Genomic DNA, 24,528 nt, shown 5'->3' with positions numbered 1-24,528 from the left:
ACGATGAGCCCACACGCTGGAACTCGTCGTATGACATGGTGGAAAGATTCCTTGAGGAGCAGCCAGCAGTCTGTGCAGTTCTATCTGAGGATAGGAAATGGGCCCTCATGCCCAGAGATAAGGACATTGAAGCTCTTGTGGCTGTGCAAGAGGTATTGAACTCCATCAGTTCTTTCACTGATGCCCTTAGTGGTGAGAAACATATCACTCTCTCCTCTGTCCTTCCCCTATGTTGGAAGATATTCTCTACTTTGACAGTTGAGGAAAATGACAGCAACCTAAAACGTCAAATTAAAGAAGCAATTGGAGGGGATCTCAGACAAAGATATGAGGACTTGCGTCTGCAACTGATACTGAACACAGCCACGTTTCTTGATCCAAGATTCAAGGACAGTTTTGTTATTGTAAGAGAGGAGGTTAAGCAAACTCTTGACAATTTACTGGAAGTGGAAACGGGAGGCCCAAGTCAACAACCCCCTTCTTCAGAATCCCAGCAAACATCAAAGACAAAGAAATCAGGTCTGAATGGACTGCTATCAAGCATACAGGGGGGGAAAGAGTGAAGATGCCATAGAGGAGGAGGATGCTGCTTGAAGGACTCAAAAAAAGAGTTCACAATATATGAAAATATGCCTGAACTCAGTGCAGAAGAGGACCCACTCACAGGGTGGGTAATACATGAGAAAATGTTACCTCACCTTGCCCACTTTGCTAAGAAGTATTTGTGCATCTCTGCTTCAAGTGTAGCTTCAGAGCGTGTATCTAGTACATCAGGGCTTATTTGCAGTCCAAGAAGGGCACGACTTACAGAGGAGCACATTGACATGTTGGTGTTCCTAGCACAAAATATGAAAGTGGCAAAGCAACTTTAAGGCTGCTACAGTAATTGTGTTACTTAAAAATGCATAAAATGGCACTGTTTCTTTTTTATTTTCAATTGCAGTAAAGTGCCTTTTGAATGTGTGACAATCTCAGAGGCTTTTGAATAAGTGCACTACTTCAATATAATTGTTTTTTATTACTTTAATGCACAAACTGTTATTGTATAAGAATAGTTATTACTTCCAGTTGATACTGTTGTTGTACTTGTTACTTGAAAAGACAAGATTGTACAGCTTTTATTTTTTACTTAAATGCCTTTTGAACTATCGATATTTTTCAAAATATCGTATCGTTGAAAATCCAGTATCGTGACAACACTAGTGTGTGTATGATCGAGCAGTGATGAGTAGCTGATTGACTACTGGTGTGAGTGGTGACTCAGTGGTGTCTGAATGTGAGTGGCTAACTACTAGGTGGGTGTGAACTATAAAGATTGAGTACATATGTGTAAAACTGTCTCCAGTTACACATATGTTTTTCTCCTTGCCAGCCTCCAACCACACCAGTCCTCTGTGTTTGCCAGTGTGTTTAGATGTGTTAATGTGTTAGATGTCAATGTTAACAACCTTGGCAGTGCAGGGGTGGGTGGCCTTTATTTAGTTACACGGTTGTTCATGTTTTCCTTAGGTAAGACCTATGAACTCTATTTGTGTTCAGAGGTAAGCATAGGAATTTCAGGAGCCCGACCTGAGGTAACTTACCCATGTGTTTTAACTTATATAATAAAGCCTTTTTGGATTTTAAACTGGTGTTGACTGGTTGTAATAGGGGACTGGGAAGGAGGGAGTTAATTTTGCAGCAGCACCAGCAGAGGAGAACCCTCTAACCATCTCGGAGAGAGAAGTGCGTACAGCCTTCGCACGGGTCAACATCCACAAGGCAGCCGGACCTGATGGGATCCCAGGCCGGGTCCTTAAGGCATGTGCAGACCAGCTGGCGGGTGTCTTCGCTGACATCTTTAACCTCTCCCTCTCCCAGGCTGTGGACCCTGCAGGGTACAAAATGTCAACCATTGTGCCCATTCCCAAAAAGGCCAGAGTGACATGCCTGAATGACTGGAGACCTGTCGCTCTCACCCCGATCGTCAGCAAGTGCTTTGAGAAACTGGTGAGGGAATACATCAGCTCCACGCTACCTGCCTCGCTGGACCCGTGGCAGTATGCATACCGTAAAAACAGTTCCACCGACAACGCTATTGCCATGGCTCTCCACACCGTCCTCTCACACATGGACAACAAGCTGCTGAAGGACAAATATGTACGTATGCTGTTTGTGGACTACAGCTCAGCATTCAACACCATTGTCCCAGCAATACTTGACAAAAAGCTCAGAGACCTAGGGCTACACCCAAGCATGTGCGACTGGATACAGGACTTCCTGTCCAACCGACATCAGGTGGTGAGAATGGGCAGCATCACATCTGACCCCCTGACCCTCAACACCGGAGCACCCCAGGGATGCGTGCTGAGCCCTCTCCTCTACTCCCTGTACACGTATGACTGCATAGCCACACATGTCTCCAACACCATCATAAAGTATGCCGACGACACGACAGTGATAGGCCGAATCGTCAACAACGACGAGTCTGACTACAGAGAGGAGATCAACTCACTGGCGCTCTGGTGCCGGGAGAACAACCTCACTCTCAACGTCGACAAGACCAAAGAACTGATCGTGGATTTCAGGAGGCCACGGAGAGACCATGCGCCCATCCTCATCGACGGTGCTGCAGTGGAAAGGGTCAGCGAGTTCAAGTTCCTCGGAGTACAAATCGAGGAGGACCTAAAATGGGAGACGCACACCACACACGTGAAGAAAAAGGCTCAGCAGCGACTGTACTGGCTCCGCCGCCTGAAGAAGATCGGAGTAGGACAGCGCATCCTCAAGTTGTATTACAACAGTTTGGTTGAAGGCGTCCTAACAGGCTGTGTCACGGCATGGTATGGGAACTGCACTGCCCGAGAGAAGATCAACCTACAGCGAGTAGTGCGATCGGCAGAGCGAATAATGGGAAGCGAGCTCCCAGCGCTCCAGGATCTGTACAAAAAGCGGTGCGTGGTCAAAGCCAAGCGCATCATCAAGGACAAGCACCACCCTAGTCACAACTGTTCAGAACCCTACAACGACCGTGGCCGGTAGGGGTGTGCCGATACACTAATTTCACCAAACGATACGATACGATATTTGGCTCACAACTTCGATACAATTTCGATACGATACGATACGCACTTTTTTTATTATGAAAATATATGGGGGAGAAAAAAAGCAAATGCAAACAAATAATTCAGTTTTTGCATTATTCAGACATGCAAACTTGTAGCTTTTCAGCTACAATAGCCGTTTTGAATCCAAATAGGGCAATAGTGTGACACCTGACCCAAAAAAAAAAAACATGTTGTCACTCTTTACACCTCGGGGCTGTTTCCATGCCTGATTATAATGATTGTAAAAAAACCCGATTCATATCGTCACGAAAACGTATCGCGATATATCGGCACACCCCTAGTGGCCGGGCAAGGGGACCTACCGCAGTATCAAGAGTTCCACCACCAGGTTCTGGAATAGTTTTAACCCGGCTGCTGTCAGAATGCTGAATGAGGCATGAGCCCTGTTCAGCAACCTGACAGGCGGTACTGCCCAGATGGTCGCTCTTCCTGAACACACCTGTGGATTATACCAGGGACAAATGACTTGGACTTATAGCTCCCCCTCGGACATACCTGTGGACTACACCAGGTACAAAATTACTTTTTTTGTTGCTCTCCCTCATGGAGCTACTTGCGGATTATACCAGGGTCAGTCCACACGCACTGACCCTTTGCACCTTAATCCCATGTATAACGCACTGACTTTTTTGTCTTTTTTTTTCTCTCTAAGCACCTCAATGTCTATAAGTATATCATGCACAGTATACATACACTGCTGCTATGCTCAGGCACCTTAGTTTTGTTTCTTTATCTCAGGTACTTTGTAAATATGTAGATAACTTGTTTGGCCTTCTATTGTTCTCTTGTTTGATCTCCTTCCCACCTGCCCCCCACCCCTCTTCTTCTTCTCTCTCCCCACTCTTCTTTCTATGGAAATTAACGTTGCGATGGGAATGATGTACAAAAACGAATTTCACCCACTGTTTTACCTTGTAAACCTGTGATGTGACAATAATACTGATTCTGATTCTGAACAATGAGAAACAAAGAGATGGTAAGAAACAGAAAAGGTGTGTGCGTGCGTGCGTGCGTGCGTGCGTGTGTGCGTGTGTACGTGCGTGCGTGCGTGCATGCGTGCCTGCGAGCGAGGCTATTTAACTTACTTTATGGAACCAGACACAACAGAGAATCCAGCATAGAGAGATTCAATGAATGTGGACTGGAAGCTGTACAGGTGTGTCAGTGAGTCAGACGACACTCTGTAGAAGGACAGAGTTCCAGCAGGGCAGTCCAGATGCACAGCTACTCTGTTGGAGTTAGAGGGACAGACCGGGAGGACGGTTCTCCTCTTATTGTGAAGGACAGAGTATCTGTTGGTGGTTCCGCCGTGACATTCCAGACTCCAGGACTTGTTATTGTCTCCAAACAGACAGTCAACACCTACTCCTCCCCTGTTGATTCCTCTGTCAGTCACTGCTACAGCAACCCTTCCACTCCACTCTACCTCCCAGTAACAGCATCCAGGCAGACCCTCTCTACACAGAACCTGTGGGCAGTGCACAAATCGGTTTGCATGATGAAAATACAACCGTTTCTTGCGCTCCCTTGTCACCTTTCGGTTGTTCTCAGACAGAGAGAGGGATCTGTTTGTTGTGTTTGTGTCCAGTGTGAGAGGACAGACACCTGATTGAGAGAGAAAAAAATACCATAGAGGTTTATGCTTGTGTTGAAGTATGGAATACATTACATTTACCAAGTTCATCTAGCCTATTTGACTTTTCATAGAGACAGACAGACAGACAGACAGACAGACAGACAGACAGACAGACAGACAGACAGACAGACAGACAGACAGAGAGACAGACAGACAGACAGACAGACGTATAATCCGTATAGTCAGTACTCACAACTTTTAAGGAGCTGAGGTTGAACCCAGTGTTCTTCTCCATGATCCAATCTGTAGGAGCAACAAGTCACATGTTACATGTACTATAAAACAAGTAACACACAGAGACAAACAGAGACGGACAGGCAGTGGACATAAGTCTATTCATTTAGTATGTTTGCATTTATTCTCGATTGTCTTTTAACCTTCTATGTCAGTATAAGCAATGAAATGAAATCAAAATCAGAGACACACAACCAGACAAACTATTTATTGTAATGAAGTTAAAGGACAACTTCACCCATTTTCAAACTATCATTGTAAAGTGGTAAAGTCTTTCTAGTCTGTCTATCTCATAGGAGGGCTGTAGACACTTCAGAAAACTGCCTACCAGTGACATTGTTAGGCAAGTTTGTTTTTTCAAACAAGATTTCACATTTTGTATTTTGATTCTTATTAACGCGAGAACAATGGCTTCCATTATAGCATACTAACTTTCCAGGAATTACAAAGCCTGTAGTTTCTATTAGCTTAGCTTCCCCAGTGATGATGTCACAGGTAGGCAGGTTTCTGAACTCTCCACAGCCCTCCTCTGAGACACAGACCGATTAGACAAAAACGGTAGCATAATATAATGAGCATTAGTGAGGACCAATTATATGTGACCCAGCACAATAAAGGATAAGTCATCTAGGCTTTTTTTCATTTTTGATTTTTCATGTCGTATGAAAGCAGGGAATCATAGCTACAAATTGACATATTGCTTGTGCAGTTTGACCCTGAGATTCAGTGAACTGAGAAAACTGCCCTCAAAGGTTAACTTCTGCAAGATTTTAACACATATCCCAGAATGCATTGCTGAAAGGTGGGGGTCTGAGGGGGACCAGGTAAACACCTCAGATGCTGTACCAGGGTGCATTGTTCTGAAATGGGGAGGGGGGGAGAGACTTTGAAACTTGATAGCTTGGAGCTCAGCTTCACAGTTTTAAAATAAATGGCAGAACTAAATAAAAATGCTGCTATTAATTCACATTTGGCCTTTATAAAAGTGAAGCTCACAAAGCGTCTTCTATTTTCACTATTTGAAAGAGGGCTCAAGTTGTTAATTCATAAATGCACGTTGGCCTATTTTGCTTCAAAGTCCTTTAAATGAATGTCATAGCAATTCTAGATTCTGGGTGCTTTCTTTGTTGTTTTGTTATATAATTTATAAACGTGCCTTTATAAATAAAGGCACATTTTCCTTTTGACGACTGGCTTACTGTACCTAACATGAAAATTACCCAAAAGGCTCCATTTGGTTTCATTAATGTTGCTACAGTAACCTTGTTTATTCATTCATTTTTAAACAGGACAGAAATGTTACACCCTGCAGAGATCCAAAATAGCCGATCTACAAGGCACATGAAACATGTTTTGTGTTTGTGTATGTCGGACTTTGGCGTCGATTGTAGCGTCAGTTTTGATTCTATCTTGGAATGGTTTGCATCATTTTAATCACAAGGCTTTTGATTAGATTGAGACGATATTTTAGGTGAATCGTTCACTTATTCATAAAAGCATGACACTTGGTAGCCTACACTTCTAAAGTTTGGGGCCCTGAACATTTTATTCAGGTTCCTTATGCTTTGATTTAAACTGTTGTTGGATTTTTTTGAAGATTTGCAAAACTATACAATTTTGGAAAGGTTATTGTCTAAGGAATAAGAAATTCAATGTTTGCATTTGCCCAGATGTGTATATGGCTCCCAAATTGGCATTTACAAAACGGCCACCCTAAAATGTACGTTTTTTAAATATCTCTGCCTCTAAATAAGCTGGAACATTGATTTTAACTGCTAAACCTACATTTTCAGTGTCAAGGAATCCAATGGTGATAGTTATAAAGCTACAAAACTTTACAACATTAACCCGTAGATGCATGACTGAGTCCAAAATGACCAGATGTGGCTGTTTTCTTGCAATATCTTTGTAATAAAAAAATATTTCATCAATTGAAAAAAATATACATTTTTGGAAAGGTTATTGTCTAAGGAATCAGAAAATCAATGTTTGCATTTGCCCAGATGTCTGTGGCGGCCATATTGGAATTGACAAAATGGCCACCGTAAAATGTATGTTTTGTAATATCTTGGCTTCTAAATAAGATGGAACATTGTTTTTAATGGCTAAACCTACATTTTCAGGGTCAAGGAATCCAATGGTGCAAGTTATCATTTCATTTTTTTGTATCATCCCATTGAAATAATCCACTATATGGGTTAAAAAACAGCACAGCCCAGGCAGTCAGTCATATACTAACTCAGTGTTCTTTTTATTTATTTTAACTGTGAACTTTGGATGTTTGTGTAACCATCTTAAACATCATGACATGTGTAATCATAGACAGTCTCTATGCATCATCATAATCATCATCATCATCATCACTTTCGTGCATCACAGCTTGGGAATCGTCATCGTTCTGGCACTGCTGCTGCACTGACACATTTCAGTACAGGCTAAGTCCTTAGCTTTGCAGAAACATCTGCCAGAAGAACAGTCAGATTTACACTTGCATTGAACCATCTCAAGGATAGCATTTGGGGCTGGGAGGACCTCTGTGGTCGCTGGTTTCAGCATGCCATCCAAGTGTTTGAAGGGGGCAGCCCCCCCCCATTTTGCAGGGGATCCAGCTGTGGATCCTGCAGAGCAATGGGTGCTTGTGCCCATGCCCTTCTTTGGACATGGACTCTCAAGATGTGCTGCTTCAGAGCTCCAGGTGTTGGAGGGAGCTTGTCACTTTCTGCCCTGTGTTTGCAGAACAGATGCCATCGCAGTTCAGGGCTGATCTGACTGACTATCTTGCTACCAAAACTCTAGAGTACAACAGGGGATCCTCCAAGCTGATCATCACGTCTGCTTCTGGATACACTAGGAGCAACAAAGACCTGGTCTTTAAAGAAAATAACCACGAAGAAGTAGACACACTGCTGATCCACCAGGCTGTGCTGGCTTCACAGCAAAACCCACCTGACGCACAGTTGGTATTTTTCTCCCCAGATACGGCGGTTTTAGTGCTAGTCACTGCAAACTATGACCTCCTGCTGAAGAACACGTCCATTTCTTTGACCTCTGGTGTTGTGCAGATAGCTCTAGGTAAAGAAAGAGCAAAGGCTTTCCAGCCTTCCATGTGCATTCACTGGGGCCAACAACAGAGGTTCTCCCGTATAGGCAAGTCAACCTGGCTGCAGGTCTACCTCAAAATGGATAAAGATGTTATCAATGCTCTGCAGATGCTTTTGGATGAAGCAGAAGTGATGGAAGGAATGCTGTCAATACTAGAGTCCTTTGTATGTGCAGCTTACTCACCCAAGGGTATCAACATCAAGACAATCCCTGAACTGCGATGGCATCTGTTCTGCAAACACAGGGCAGAAAGTGACGAGCTCCCTCCAACACCTGGAGCTCTGAGGCAGCACATCTTGAGAGTCCATGTCCAAACAAGGGCATGGGCAAAAGCAGCTATGCGGGATCCACAGCTGGATCCCCTGCAAAATGGGTATTCAAACACTTGGATGGCATGCTGAAACCAACGACCACAGAGGGTCCTCCCAGCCCCAAAGGCCATCCTTGAGATGGTTAAATTCAAGTGTAAATCTGACTGTTCTTCTGGCAGACGTTCCTGCAAAGCTAAGGACTTAGCCTGTACTGAAATGTGTCCGTGCAGCAGCCAGTGCCAGAACGATGACCATTCCCAAGCTGTGATGCACGAAAGTGATGATGATGCATAGAGACTGTCCATTATTACACAATGTCATGATGGTGGTTACACAAACAAGTTCACAGTTAATAAATAAAAAGAACACTGAGTTAATATCTGACTGACTACCTGGGCTGTGCTGTTTTTTACCCATTTGTGGATTATGTCAATGGGATGATACAAAAAAAAGAATGATAACTTGCACCATTGGATTCCCTGACCCTGAAAATGTAGGTTTAGCCATTAAAAACAATGTTCCATCTTATTTAGAAGCCAATATATTACAAAACATACATACGGCGGCCATTCTGTCAATTCCACTGTTCCAATATGGCCACAGACAATGACCTTTCCAAAAATGTATAGTTTTGCAAATCTTCAATATGAATTGATAAATATTTTTTTTATTACAAAGATATTGCAAGAAAACAACCACATCTGGTAATTTTGGACTCAGTCATGCATCTAAGGGTTAATGTTGTAAAGTTTCGTAGCTTTATAACTACCACCATTGGGTTCATTGACACTGAAAATGTAGGTTTAGCAGTTAAAATCAATGTTCCAGCTTATTTAGAGGCCGAGATATTAAATACATACATTTTAGGGCGGCCATTTTGTAAATGCCAATATGGCTGCCATAAACACATCTGGGCAAATGCAAACATTGATTTTCTGATTCCTTAGACAATAACCTGTCCAAAAATGTATAGTTTTGCAAATCTTCAAAAAAATCCAACAAAATTACATAGTGAACCTGACTATTTTCAGAAATGGAGCCATCGCGAAAACGCCCCCCTGGTGGCCATGATGGCCATTTTACTTTCCGTCATTACCAAATAATGTATTTTGCATCATAACTCCTGAACCAAACGTATTAATACACAATAGGTGATGACTCCTGTTTTGATGGCCACTGATTACAATAATATCATGTACAATATCATAAACTGTTCAGGTGAATAGTTAATGGTCAATTCAGTTATGTTGTGAGGTAGTCCGGTGGATTTGTCAGAGAATCTTTCACTTTTTCATATAAGTATGAAACTTGGTACACTTGTACAGTTTGGGGCCCTGAACAATTTCAGATATGGAGCCATCGCAAAAAACGCTCCCTAGTGGCCATGGCAGCCATTTTACTTCCCGCCATAACCAAATTATGTATTTTGCATCATATCTCCTAAACTCAACTGCCCCTGGTATGTGGGTGAGTGATTTTCAGTCTTCGGCCAGTGTGGAAGACTGAAAATCGCCTATTTTAACAGCTCCAAACTTCTTTTTTTTCCCCACGAATCCTCGTCATGCAGTCTCCTGATATTCTCACACGCACTGTATGTCACTTATGAGCTGCCGTTCATACAAAACAACGTGAAAGTGGTCCTCTGTGAGATTCTCGCGTCTCGCGAGATTTCCCGACGAGCGCTTCCCCCCTCCCCTGCCTGTTCAGCTATGTTTACATTCCTTGCGCGTGCTGCTGCTGCTTCTTCTCATTCATTATCTACTGGAGCAGCATAATTTGTTTAGCAGATACGGTGCATTCTTTATTTTCTACATATCGAATTATATTTTAACACAATGGCGCAGTGCGCATATCCTAGTTGCGCTACCAGAAGGAGCTGTTACACTCAAAGGTGTAAAAAATGTCATAGTATACCTTTGGACGTGGAGTTGAGGAAACTTTGGCTAGCTGCATTACACATGTCCCAATACTACAGCCGAGCAGTGTAAAGGATTACTAGTTTGTAGTGATCACTTCGAGCCAGAGAATTTCAAAAAAAGGAAATACAAACATCTGTTGCCCCGCTGCAGAAAAGAACGGGTCTCAGACAACAACAGAGGAAAAAAAAGCCAGCATCGAACAGACTAGACTGAAGTCACACGCAGTTCCACAAACTGCTACAGCAGAGGTAACTTTAGAAAAAATATTATTTATTATGATGTGTGCCTTTTCTGTATTTTCTTTCTATGCACCAGCAACCCATTACTTTGTATACCAGTGTAAATTTTCTCCAACGCCTGGATCTAACTAGCGTGGTTTTATGCAAACCAAAAACCCTATGGCTTGTGTTATTCACCTCTGTTTATTCACCAAGGGTAATCTATTTTCAACTCCAAACACAGTGTCATGCTTTGAATGTCATTCAAAATACTTTATTCATTCGATATAGTGTGTAGATTCAATATTTCATGTTTTCTTTTCACGTTCATATAGACTACTGTATCTGGTTCTATTTTATTGTTGTTCTCACTGGATACTAAACACATATCGAAATTAGAAACACATATGACTTGATCTGAAACAAACTTTTTTCTCTGTTGTCCCCCATATTTCTAATGTTGCACATGCAAAAACGTATTATTAGGTTGTCCACACAGTAGCAACTATTGCTAAGAAACTAGTAGGTGTTACACATAATTCAGTTACCAGTACCTTCCACTCTACCTCCTTGATCAGCCCCAACTCAGCGCACCTGCGTGACCGGCCGGGCGTTGGAAACAAACACTCTCTGCTCTCTCTCAGTAGGACTGACTCTCCGCTCAGGCGGTAAGCGAAACACTCCACTATTCCAGCAGGAGCAGACGTAGCATCAGACCACCAGCTACTAGTGGCAATAATGAAAGTCAAAATGAGATCATTCCACGACACAACAGACAGACCACACCGTAAGTACAATGTCCAGTTTCTAAGGAACACCAGGAAAAGAGAAGAGTTAAACTGCAAAGTCAAGAATAACCTTGAGGTAGTAGCAGGATTAAATGAAACACCTATCGAAAACCACTGGACAGAACTTAATAACACCTGGGAGACCAGTTTTAGGCAAGAAGGGGCGAGAAGTTGAAGTGTGGCTGACACCAGAGACATGGGATAGGATAGAACAGAGGAAAGAGCTGAAACAGAAGATCAACCAGTTTTTTTTTTTTTTTTTTTTGTTCTTTATTTACCCAGGGTAGTAGCTGAGCACAAGTGCTCATTTTCAGCAACGCCCTGCACATAGAAACACACAGACAGACAGACACCAGACAACCAGTGTCTAGATCCACATGAGAAAGAAGATCTGCGAGCAAAGTACGTGGAAACAAACCGTCAAGTAAAGAAAAGCGCAAGAGGTGACAAAAGGCGATTCATCCATGACATGACAGAAGAAGCAGAAATGGCAGCCAGACAAAAAAACATGAAGAGGCTGTACGAAATAACACGCACTTTGTCAGGAAAGAACGCCAACCCAAGTAAGCCAGTAAAGGACAAAATTGGCAAGACCATCACCAGTGATGCAGAACAGAGCTGTCGGTGGATGGAACACTTCAAGGAAGTCCTAAACCGACCACCTCCATTAACTGTTCCCGATATACCACCAGCAACTGAGCAGCTTAATGTGAATATCAACCCACCAACCAAAGCTGAAATCATTACGGCCATCAAAAAGATGAAGAACGGCAAGGCTGGTGGTCTAGATGGCATCCCTCCTGAGGCACTCAAGGCAGACCCAACAACATCAGCAGATATGCTACAGTCCCTCCTACAAAAGATCTGGGAGCAGGAACAAGTAACAGCAGACTGGAGGCGAGGCCACCTGGTCAAACTACGCAAGAAAGGCGACCTGTTGCAATGTGGTAATTGGCGAGGAATCATGCTCCTATCTGTCCCCAGCAAGGTCCTGACCAGAGTCATCCTGGAGAGATTGAGGGAAGCTCTGGACAAGAGATTAAGACCAGAACAAGCAGGGTTTCGCCAGGACAGGTCCTGTACAGACCACTTTGCTACTCTGCGTATGATAATCGAACAGTCCATTGAATGGCAGTCTCCTCTCTACCTAACATTCGTGGACTTTGAGAAGACAGGCATCCAGTGGACCTTCACCAAACAACTTGAAGGCCTTGATTTTGCAGATGATGTCTGCTTTCTTTCTCACAAGCAACAACATGTACAGTCCAAGCTAACACTACTCTCGGAAGAGGCAGCAAAGACTGGCCTAAAGATAAATGTGAAGAAGACAGAATCAATGAGGATAAACAACAAACAGGAACTCCCAGTCCAACTACAGGGAGAGAACATCAAAGAGACTGACCGCTTCACATGTCTTAGGAGAATACTTGGCAAAGATGGTGGATCAGACGATGAAATCAAAAGCAGACCCATCTGGAACTCCAAGGCACTGTCCCTCAAAAACAAGATCAGAATATTCAACACCAACGTCAAGTCAGTTCTCCTCTATGGATCAGATACATGGAGAGTGACAAATATTACCACCAACAAACTCCAGACCTTTGTTAACCAATGCCTAAGACACATCCTGAACATCAGGTGGCCCGATAAAATATCAAACGCCAGCCTGTGGGAGAGAACCAACCAAAACTTCATCAGCCAGGATGTGAAGAAGAGGAAGTGGGGGTGGATTGGACACACCCTCCGAAAGCCAACTGACAACATCACTAGGCAGGCACTGGATTGGAATCCACAGGGCAAAAGAAAAGTGGGGAGGCCAAAACAGACCTGGAGAAGATCAGTCGAGAGTAGGCTCCATCTAGGAGCCTACAGGAATAAGTCAAGCAAGTCATTGTGCATTGAGCATTGTTAGAGGTTGATATCAGAAAAGTAGGTAATAGTTCAAATACTTTTTTTTTAACGTTAGGGAGTCGAAGGACTTGTGATATCTGCGGATGAAGCTGGCACATCTTATTCCAGTCCCAGGAAGAGCCAACCCACAGAAAAGGAAAATACGTCACAGTCTTGTCGTCAGAAGATGCCAGCTTATTTCTACAGGCTACAGCTGACAAGTCCACCTCAGCCAAAACCCAGCACTAGGGTATCACTGTCAGGGGAATACATGGCGAGGGCTCCTACCTATTCTCAAAAGGTACATTGACCATTGAATGCACATTTGTTATTTCTAAAATATACTCATCTATCAGTCTGTTTGTCTGTCTGTCTGTCTGTCTGTCTGTATTGTATATCGATCGATAGATAGATAGTTGTGTTTGTGTGTGTGTATCTATCGATGGATCGATCTAGCTAGCTAGCTAGATCCAGACACACACACACACACACACACACACACACACACACACACACACACACACACACACACACACACACACACACACACACACACACACACACACGCAAACAACACACAATCATCACTCAATATATATTGGTAAATATATAGATGGATAGATAGATACACACACACACTGATTGACAGATATGTTGGTGTGTGTGTGTGTGTGTGTGTGTGTGTGTGTGTGTGTGTGTGTGTGTGTGTGTGTGTGTGTGTGTGTGTGTGTGTGTGTGTGCATTGAACATTGAAAGCACAATTAGTGAATATACGTAAAAAAATGTCCATAGCCATTTTTAAAGGAAAAGCCATATTTTCCTTCACAGAGATGGGTTTCGACTCCATCAACCTCCACTCATACACTTGATCATACATCTTTTGACAGATTAGAACAAGTAAGTTAGAAATCTAATAATTTTATATTTTTTAAGAAAATATGTATCTAGATGCTAGTACAGGAATTAGACTAAAATAATGTACTTTTCAATAGACAGATGTGCCTCAAGAGTCAAATGACGAAATGTGTGACCTCAGTACATCGTTTGGAGAGATGGAGATCGTGAAAAATCCAGACCCAGCTCCCACTGAGAGTGACCCTAGTACAGATGTAGGGGAGATGGAGGACAAACGTGACCCCGAATACCTTCCATCCAGCAAATCCCGATGACTCCATTAGCTCTGAAGACGACGACGACAACTAACGAGAATGGGATCCAAAAAGGCATTGGATAGTGAATGAATCACATCTACAGCAGTTGTTTAAATTCTGTATGAAGTGTGGTAGTGTCATCTAGAAGTCCTACACAGTCCAAACAAGCAGCCATCTGATGGTCATATGGGACTGTCTTGGTGATTGCAAAAAGCCGTCTTGGACCTCAAGCCCTAAAAGCCTCCATCGTACATCAGAAAACGACATCTTGATCAGTTCTGGTATTTACTATACTGGCGCTACATACACGGACATCTTTGAATGGGCCCAAATGCTCAACCTACAGATTCCACAGAATACCCACTTCTACAACATCCAATCCACCTACCTCATCCCTGTCATACACGCTGCTTACAAAGACCACAAGAAGAAATTCATCGATTGCCTCGTACAGAGATCTGCTGATGGTCAAAGTTTAGAACTCTGTGGTGATGGCAGATCTGATAGTCCGGGTAAGCTTTATGCCTTTTTTCGAAAAAAAAGTCAATACACATTTTACTATGAAACTTCAGAAAAAGTGATGATAAACAAAACTTATTTTTTTTATATGTTCTAAAGGTTATAGTGCAAAATACACCACCTCGCCATTCCAGGATGATGCCACTAAAGAAGTTGTCCACTTTGAATTAGTGCAAGTAATCATTTCAGCTGTTCAATATGTAATGCACTTGAATGACAAGTACAATACAGTTTAATATAGTGTATGGATTTTGTTTGAATTATTTCATTTGTCTGTAGGTAAATGAGGCTACCCGCTCTGTAGCGATGGAGGTCATGGGATTTGAAAGGGGCCTTGATCAGTTGCGTGCATTGGGTGTGGATGTAAGCCTCAGTGCCACTGACAGATCGCCTTCAATCCGAAAACTCATGGCTAGTGCTAAATACGAAGGTGTGATCAAGCACGAGTTTGACGCCTGGCATGTTGGCAAGAGTAAGTGTCCTTATATAGAAAACAAGAATATATTAAAACAATGTATTCAAGTAATCATGTTGAGTGTCAAAAAAATATATATCCAAACATGTATTTATTATTATTTTTTCCTTCTTTTTTGGTGATTTGCCAGGTTTGAATAAGAAGTTGTTGGCTGCAGCAATCAGTGCCCCAAACAGAATGCTTCAGCGATGGATAAGAGCTATCAACAACCACTTGCTTTGGTCATGCGAGTCAAGCGGAGGAGATCCTGAGGTAAAGAATGACTGCAGTTAGAAGTATTAGTAATTTACTTCAGTTATCACATTTTAAAAACTACTAGACCATACCCGGTCGACACATCCGTGGGGGGATATGCGCACATGATCTGGCAACCCGGGAGGCAGTTCGTCCCATAGCTGGGCAGCCCCGTAACCATGGCGACAGTGTTTGACACAAAAACGCTAATAAGAAGCTGAGATTTGATGAAATGGAAAAACGGGCTTCACAGTTAAGTTCAGATGGTAATGGTCAATGGCTGTGTGCAAAATCAGAGCAATTGGTCCAGCCAGTGGGGTAAAATAACTTGTTTTTCCTAATGTTTTCCACTCTTATCCAGGCGGTTGTGCAACATTGGAAGTCCTTGCTTCACCACATTTGCAATGTCCACAGATGGGAGGAGGTAGGGGCGGACTGGCCATTTGGCGTACTCGGCATATGCCTGGTCTGAAATTGTATATTTAGATATGCAAATGAGTCATTATATAGTAAAATATGCCCGAATGTGTATAACTTTCCAGAAACAACATTGGAACATTGGACAAAGCCAGAGTCAACATTCTTATTTCATGTTTAGTCCATAGAGCCCCAACATTGAGCCATGGTTATCAAATGGGTGGCCAAAGCTAGGTGTGAGTTTAGTGGTAGTTATCATGCATTGAATATGTTGACCCCTATATTGTACTTTTTCTGCACAATTCACTTTGTGCAGAAAACCTTTCTGCACAATTCAAGTATGGGGAATTGATTGGAGCCCTAGGGGTCCCCACCCGCAGGTTGATAACCACTGATTAGTTAACATCACCCCAACAGGCTTGCCTGATAAATCAGTGCACAAATCAATGCACCTGCAGGTGCAGGTCAGTGCACACTTTCATGTCCAACAGAAGCTGAGCTGAAGTTGTCGTCTGCAGATTTAAGTTGTGACCACCAGAAAGCTAACAAGTAAGTACCAGATAAATCTTACATCAGTTTGCTACAATAACTAATTAGGTTTGCTAGTGAGCTTACCAGCCAATTGAAGCCAGTTAAACTGTGTTACTGTGATTTGTGTTTTTGCTTTTTTTTTTTGTGTGTGTGTTAAAGTAGTACCATCTATGTTGCAGATACCCAACAACCTGGGTCACAGCAGAATATGGCAGATGAAAACAGAAATAATCCAGCCGAAAGGCAATTCATTGAACATAAAGAATGTGCCATCCATTGCACTGATGACACCTCTGAGCTGGTGTCATCCAGAGACTTGGACTCCTGGACAGAGCAGCGGAGATAAGGAACCATGCAGGTCTCATGGACCTTGCAAGAACAATACCTGAAGGGGAGAAGGCGCAGGTCTGGTACCACAGGAAATGTAGAAGCACCTTCACTATGAAGAAGCTGCTAGATGCCCAGGTCCAGAAAGAGAGTCCAGCCAGAGAAGCACATGATAAAAAGAGTTCAGCCAGACCAGCCCGTGCCACTCCGAGCACGTCAGGGGTACTTGAGGAGAAGTGTATCTTCTGTGACAAAACCAGTAAGTAAATCAAAGGTGAGAATACTCGAGAGACCCTGGTCAAGTGCAGTGAGCTGCGGGCAGACAGTGGGATACGAGATCCAGCAGTCAAGAAGCTAGATGGCAGAATGTTGTTAATCACCAGCATGGAGCTTGTTGCAGCAGCAGAGCACTACCACAGAACATGCTATCGCTCATACACCCGTGGGGAGCCAGCTACAAGCAGTGTATTTGATGATGCTGAGGAAAATGATGATTCAAGAGTCAATGCTCATCATGATGATCATGATCTTTACCAAATCGCAGAAACACAGGCTTATGCAGAACTTTTCTCATACATCAGGGGCCACCTTCTCCCTGGCCAAAACATAGTGCCCATGGCAACTCTCAGGCAGCAATTTGAAGAATCAATGTCCTGTCACGGTGTCAGCAAACTGAAGAGTTCATCCAAGACAAATTTCCGTTGCAACATTGAAAACGAGCTGGCAGAATCTATCCAAATATGCTCTGATGATAATGGGATGCTTCTAGTGTACGCCAATAGCATCTCCAAGAGTGACCTCGTGAAGAAAGCATATGCTCTCCAGGTTGATTTGGATGATGAGAGGATGTTGAGAGCCAAGTCAGACAAATTGGTTGACAAAGCTGCTTTACTCCTGAGGGATGAAATAAAACAGAAACCAAACAAACATGGCCGCCTGATGTGGAACAGGATAAATACATAATCCCACAATTTGTCTGCAAGTTTCTGCAAACCCTACTGACAGGGAAGACAGCCCATGCTCTGCCATCTGAAAGAGTTAAACGACTCACCAACTCCCTGGGCAGTGATCTTGTGTTATGCTGTCTGTAGTGACCATATCCTTTTGTTAAAAATCAACCTTTTCCATTTGTGTGAGTAACTCTTTGGACAGACTATAATAATAGACGCTTGTTTGTTGAAGAAATAGAATGTCCACTCCAGGTTTGGTTACGTTTCAAATTAAAGATGTTTATTTTCTTTCTTGCAGAGATGCAAACATGAAAAGAAAACTAAAACTGGTTATAGAATAAAAAAATAGATTTAAATCTCCCGCACGCCAACAAGGTCTAAAGACTGTGTGCTTTTCAATCTGTCACGCCCCTAGCATGACGCACATGTCCTTATAAGGGAGACCTGCTGGGGACTGAGCACACTGCAGCCACACACACCACAATACAAGGCCAATAAATAAATAATATTGAATATAAAGAACTGGCTCCTACACTGTCACTGGTGGCAAAACCAAACCACCAAAGCATATCATGCTGCCCTTTGCGGTCAAGTCTCTTACAGGGAATACAGAACTGATTCGTATTGTGAATCGACTGGGCCATGGTGTTTCGTACACACAGGTTGAGGAAATAGACAAGGCACTGTGCCTTCAAAAATGGAGCAATCCCAGATGAATGTGGCATTGCCAAGCAACATCTACAAGGGAGTCTTCACCACCCTTGCCTGGGATAATATGTGACCAAATTTGACTGGGAGACAGTCATCTAGCATTTTTTTCATTTTCATGTTTTCATGTCATATGAAAGCAGGGAATCATAGAAAAATAATATTGGTTAATAAGATTGAGTGAATAGTTTTGAAACTACAGCTTATAGAACTGAAGTCAAGTTAAATCAAGGTAAAACTCTTGAGTAGAGAAAACACCACTTCAATGGCTCTCTTTCAGAGTAGCACTACATGGGCTATCAATCCCATCATGCATAGCGGGGGATGCATTTCTTTTGTTTCCAAGGCTCTCTTTGTTATGCATGCTTTCTGAGACCAAGTGTTTGCCACTGCCCCTGCTGGAACTGCCTGGTTCCAGTGCCTCAGGAGGACTAACATAGATACATTTTCACCACAGTTTTAACAAAATATGATTGTTAATGCATCTTTATTTCATATTTACATTAGACACAAGCCAACAGACTAGTGATACCCTTCAAAATGATCGGGTAGAAATAGCAGATTTTACCGCGATTTTGCAATGTTTGGAAGGAAACTGAGGATTTGGTTAGCAATACTAGCAAATGCTAGCTCTAACCTTATATTTTACTACATGTTTATGCATTTATTTCATATTTACATGTCGATTTAAGCTCTGAAATTTCTGTCAGACATGCTCTAGTATGTGAAGAGTCTAACTGGGCTATAAACTCATTTTGGATTAAAAAAGAAATTGCAAAAAAAAAGTTTTCTGCTTTCCTGAAGAATGTGCACCAGCGAGATGACTGTCCTCCAGTCAAAAATGGTCACATATAGACCGCTTGGAGGAGACAACCAGTGGAGAGAGCACATCACATCGAGTAAATGGCATTGCTGTACAGCCCATAATCATCGGACCAATGCCACAAGGTAAAACAAATACACTTGAAAAGTCAAAGAAGAGGAGCATCTCTCCAACAACATCATCATTCCCCATGTACAACGCTGGTCAGAGAGTGGGGCCTTCAGCCATTGTCAGCCTAGATGTGGACGCAGACAAACAGATCCAGGATGCCAGGGTCAAAAACTTGATCTGGCTGCTGATCTGCTGAAGACCAAATTGTTGGCAGTTGGACTGGATTCAATATCCTCATCCGCAACGACATGCAAGTAGTGCAGGACACTGTGAGCTACCTGCCAACAATCAATGCCCCAGCGACTGAGATTTCAACTGTAAATGAGGTCCTCACCCAAACACTGCAAATCATGGAGACCTTGGAACTGAAGGAGATGTATTTGACCAAGCTCTCTACGCCAAGGCCGCAGAAATCACTTGGAAGCATGAGAAGTTCAATATCATAATATTGAGAATGGGGGTGTTCCATACCATCTGTAAGCTCCTATTAACCATTTGGAAGAGGTTTCAGGATGCTGGCCTGCGTGACTTGTGTGTGGAGTCTGGTGTGATTGCAGAAGGATCCATCACTGCTGTGACGGAAGGGCGCAAGTACAACCGTGCTGTGACGCTTCACAAAATTGTATATGAGGCGATGATGAGGCTAGCCTGGAAGGGGTTTCTGTCGTGGATCCAGATCAACCACAAAGCAGAGGTTCACCATCTGGAAGACGCCCTTAAGAGCATCTCAAGTTTCCGTGATCTGGTGGCCCAGACATCCTTCACAGTGCTCATAGATGATACATCTTGTGCTCACATCCTCCAGCTGTTCCAAGAGTTCCTTGATTCCCTCAGAAATGAGTCACCCACTGGCAGCGTTCTTTGCAGCATTTGCATTCGTCAGCTGTTGGCTTTAGATCGCAGTGTCCAAATTTACACCAAAACAAACTTTCTGTTCTCAACTCTGTTTATCCAACCAATGGAACATTGTTTGCTGCTGCCTGGTTGATCCGTGCCTCCTGCATTAGACACAGCTCTTCGTCAGTGTATGCTGGCTCAAACAGGTACGGCTCGTCACCATAATCCAATTCTACATTATATTCAAAATCATCATCAATGAAATCATCATCAATTCCGGCCATTGTAGAATGTATTTCTGTTGAAAGACGATGCTGCTCCGTTGAAAAGTAGAGAATGAATGAGAAGAAGCAGCAGGAGCACGTGCAAGGAATGTAAACAGAGCTGAACAGGCGGGGGAGGGGGGAAGCGCTCGTCGGGAAATCTCGCGAGACACGAGAATCTCACAGAGGACCACTTTCACATAGTTTTGTATGAACGGCAGCTCATAAGTGACAAACAGTGTGTGTGAGAGTATCAGGAGACTGCATGACGAGCATTCGTTTGGAGCTGTTAAAACAGGCGATTTTCAGTCTTCCACACTGCTCCCATTATGCCGGTGGAAGGGGCCTCCACAATGGACAACATGGGATTCTCTGCCCCTGGTATGTGGGTGAGGAAATAGCGACACATCAAAGCAAACACCTAAAATGACTGGATCTCTCCTTTAATGCATGTCCTAGTTACCCAAGCCATGCTACTCATACACCAAGGTTCTTTGGGATCGGACCCAGAACCTTGTGATCCAAAGGTGAGTGCTCTACTAACTGAGCTACCTGGACACAAACAACATGATTGAATTAACCATTACCTATTCACCTGAACAGTTTATGATGTTGTACATGATATTATTATAATCATTGAGCATCAAAACATACGTGTAGACATCACCTATTCTGTATTATCATGTTTGTTTCAAGAGTTATGATGCAAAATACATTATTTGGTTATGGCGGCAAGTAAAATGGCCTCCATGGTCACCAGGGGGCGTTTTTTTCCATATCTGAAAATGTTCAGGGGCCCAAACTGTACAAGTGTACCAAGTTTCATGCTTTTATGAAGAAGTGAACGATTTTTGTCTCTATCCTCCGGACTATATAGCTTGACTATGTAGGTGACACACACACACACACACACACACACTAGTGTACATGTGTTTGTTTGTCTGAAAAAAATGCAAAAAAACGCTTGTGTTTCGCCGCTGCGTTCCACAACAACACACACACCAACACGTCACCAACTGGTGTTGCCGGGGTGCTCCTTCCATTCCGACATCTCGCCACTCCGACTAGTGGCTTCCGCGTGCGGTTAGGGTTAGGGTCAGGTATAGGGTTCGTTAACGTCGGAAAGGCGACATGTCGGAAAGGCGAAATGCACCCGGTGTTGCCATGTCTGCTTATTATAAGCAAACTCATTTTCTGTTAAGTTGCTCGTAAATATTGGTAGTTGCTTTTTATTTGTTGTGAGCTTGTAGATATGCTATTTCCAAATCGTCTATTTTTAAATAGCCGATGCATATAGGTTTAAAGTGCTCATGTAGCCTATTAGTCACATAATTATTTGGGCTTATTTCTCTCTCAACATCTGGCAACACGCTATTTTTTTTACACCACCGAAGAAGAAAAATGCGGAAACGATCCCCTTTTCCATGACAAGTCATTACGGCACCATAGCGTGGTTAATAATAGTTTTTTTGGGATGTACAATACACGAAAATTGAAGGAATAATAACACGACTCGTGTCGATAACTAATGGAGCGCAGACAATTCCGCGTTTGGCTGCAAACAGTGGGTGAGTATTGAAAATTAAGCTAACTATTAGCCATATTTGGCTAACTCCAAGCAGACTGCAAGTCTCTACTCACTTGACAGTTTTCAGTCCAGCATAGTTTCCTGGGTAATTGAAGCTCAGGTCCAGTTGCAGCTCGCTTAGGTCCGGTGAGGGGTTAGAGCTTATAGCTGAAGCCAGAGAAGAACAGCCATCCTCTGAGACCAGACAATGTGACAAGCTGTAGAGAAATTGAGACTTTAACAAACCACTGCTGATGTTCAAGTGGACATCCACACAGATAGAAAAACATATTTTACCTCAGCGTCTTAAGTTTACAATGTTGACTCTTCAGCCCAGCAGATAGCTGTTTGACTCCTGAATCCTGAAGTTCATTGAAACTCAAGTCCAGTTGCTTCAGACTAGAGGGTGAACTGAGAACTGAGGCCAGGTATTCACAGCAGCTCTTTGAAAGGAGACAGTAGCTCAGCCTGAATGGAAATGGACATACAGTATGAACATGTTAGTCTCTTCGGTATGTGTGGCAGGGGTTGTTGTTGTGTGGTAGGCTGTAGGGAGAGAGCCAACGGGGCAGTAGCTGTGGCAGAATTTGGGTAGGCACGCAAAATTGATGGGTGTGCCAACACAGGTCCCGATGCTATCGACTAGAACTAGCCAATCTGGCACCTGTCCGCCTGGCTTAGGGGATCAACGCCAGTACCTAGCAATTAATTAAAATGATCCGGTCCCTCAGCCTTATGGGATGTATTAGCCAATCGCATAGATTCAAGTCAATGACACACAGCAAGGATCCTGATTGAATTGATTGGAATGACAGAAACCAAGACCAAACCCAGAGGCCTCATGGACCTCGTTATCCCACTGTCTCTTATATCATCATCAGGCAGAAGAAGTAAAACTAGGTGATCTACAACCTCGAAAAAAAGAAAAACAAATCATCTATAATGGCATGCCCAAAATAGGGATGCAAGGATTGAACATGGTTAAGTCTGTCTATAAATATTTCACCAATGAATAGTATTAACAAGAGCTTGTGACTAAATAATAACTACACTAGATCCATTGGAACTGTTTTTTGTTTAGTTTTTTTCATTTCCTGAAAAGTAACAGTTTTGGATATTAGTTTCTGCCCGACAGTGTCAATATGTAATCAGATACTGCTTGACCAACATGCAACATAGAATTACAACCCACATACTGAACACCAGGGGTAGAGACAGGCAGGTTTGAAGAAAAGGAGAAACTTCAGGACTACTGACCTCAGAGTCACCAGTTTGAGATTCAGTTTAAGTGCATCTGTGAGCAACTTGACTCCTGAATCCATCAGCTTGTTCATACTCAAATCCAATGTTGTCAGGTGGGAGGGATTAAAGCAGAGAGCTACAACCAGAAGTCCACAGTCGCTTTCTGAGAGGTGACAGGAACTCAACCTGCATGTAGATGAACACAATATGAACATGTAATTGTCTAATTTAAGTGTCTTTGGTGTGTTTATGAAACTGTAACGAAGAAATCAAAATCTCAAACACGCCAAGCTTCTATTACAAAACTGAAACTAGTTCCTGGTTTAGCATCAAGGGTTGAATTGGGGGTAAGTCCCTGCAACATACAAGTGTAAGGTCCAGGGGGTGTGCTTGTAAATCAAGCTGCTTCACGCAACAGAAACAGACAGGCTCCTGCCCTATGGCTGCTTAGTTACAAGGACTGTCCAACCAAATACTACACACACCTGCACATGTAGATTGTGAGATGGCATAAGCACTCCAAATGCTGGAAACCTCTATATGCCTGGGAGATACGAAGTCATAGATAGTGATGTTTTGCAGAGACCAAACCCAGAACCCGCCCACTAGTCTCCTATATGTATTCAGTCACTGCTAAACAAATTTGCTGAGTTAACAATCATGGTTGAAGAAAAGGAAAAGCTTCAGGACTACTGACCTCAGAGACTTCAGTTCACAATGTGGACTTTTCAGTCCTTCAGACAACAGCACCACCCCTGAAGACGGTAGGATGTTGTAACTGAGGTCAAGCTCTGTCAAGTAGGAGGGTTTAGAGCTGAGAGCTGAGAACAGAACTTCGCAGTGTGTCTCATTGATGTTACAGTCAACAAGTCTGTAATTACATATTAAATGGGAAAATGTTAATATTGCAAAACAATTAGTTTATTTACAGCCTCACAATACCAACTAGAAAAGTGCTCTCCACTGAGTGTAGATAACCTGCCAGGCCCGGTAGCCAACCCAAGGGCTGTATCAGTCATGAGGCACATGCTTCGGCTGCTCCTTGTCTGTGGAATACCCTCCCATACCACCTGAGAGCACCACAGGCTATTGATGCTTTAAAAAAATAATACTAAAAAGCTTTAACTCATTCACTGCCACTGACGTAATAAATGTAATTATTCCCGTT

At 43.0% G+C, this 24,528-nt stretch overlaps 1 protein-coding gene across 1 annotated transcript in view; it reads right to left on the bottom strand.

The window, feature by feature from the left end:
- LOC311051985 (uncharacterized protein) overlaps window positions 1–24,528 on the bottom strand; it is a 156,567-nt gene that overhangs the window by 30,240 nt on the left and 101,799 nt on the right. Inside the window, exons 11-16 of the mRNA XM_084066730.1 lie at window positions 24,058–24,231; window positions 23,376–23,546; window positions 22,416–22,586; window positions 22,193–22,336; window positions 4,937–4,986; window positions 4,193–4,712 (exon numbers count right to left, since the gene is read on the bottom strand). Coding sequence (XP_083922856.1) covers window positions 4,193–4,712; window positions 4,937–4,986; window positions 22,193–22,336; window positions 22,416–22,586; window positions 23,376–23,546; window positions 24,058–24,231 — 1,230 coding nt within the window. The remainder of the gene's footprint in view (window positions 1–4,192; window positions 4,713–4,936; window positions 4,987–22,192; window positions 22,337–22,415; window positions 22,587–23,375; window positions 23,547–24,057; window positions 24,232–24,528) is intronic.

Source organism: Gymnoscopelus microlampas, assembly GCF_963454915.1.
Source record: "Gymnoscopelus microlampas genome assembly, chromosome: 1".
In the NCBI taxonomy this organism is placed as follows: Eukaryota; Metazoa; Chordata; class Actinopteri; order Myctophiformes; family Myctophidae; genus Gymnoscopelus; species Gymnoscopelus microlampas.
Note: the sequence above shows the minus strand (reverse complement) of the source record. Positions and strands in the feature narration are given on the sequence as shown.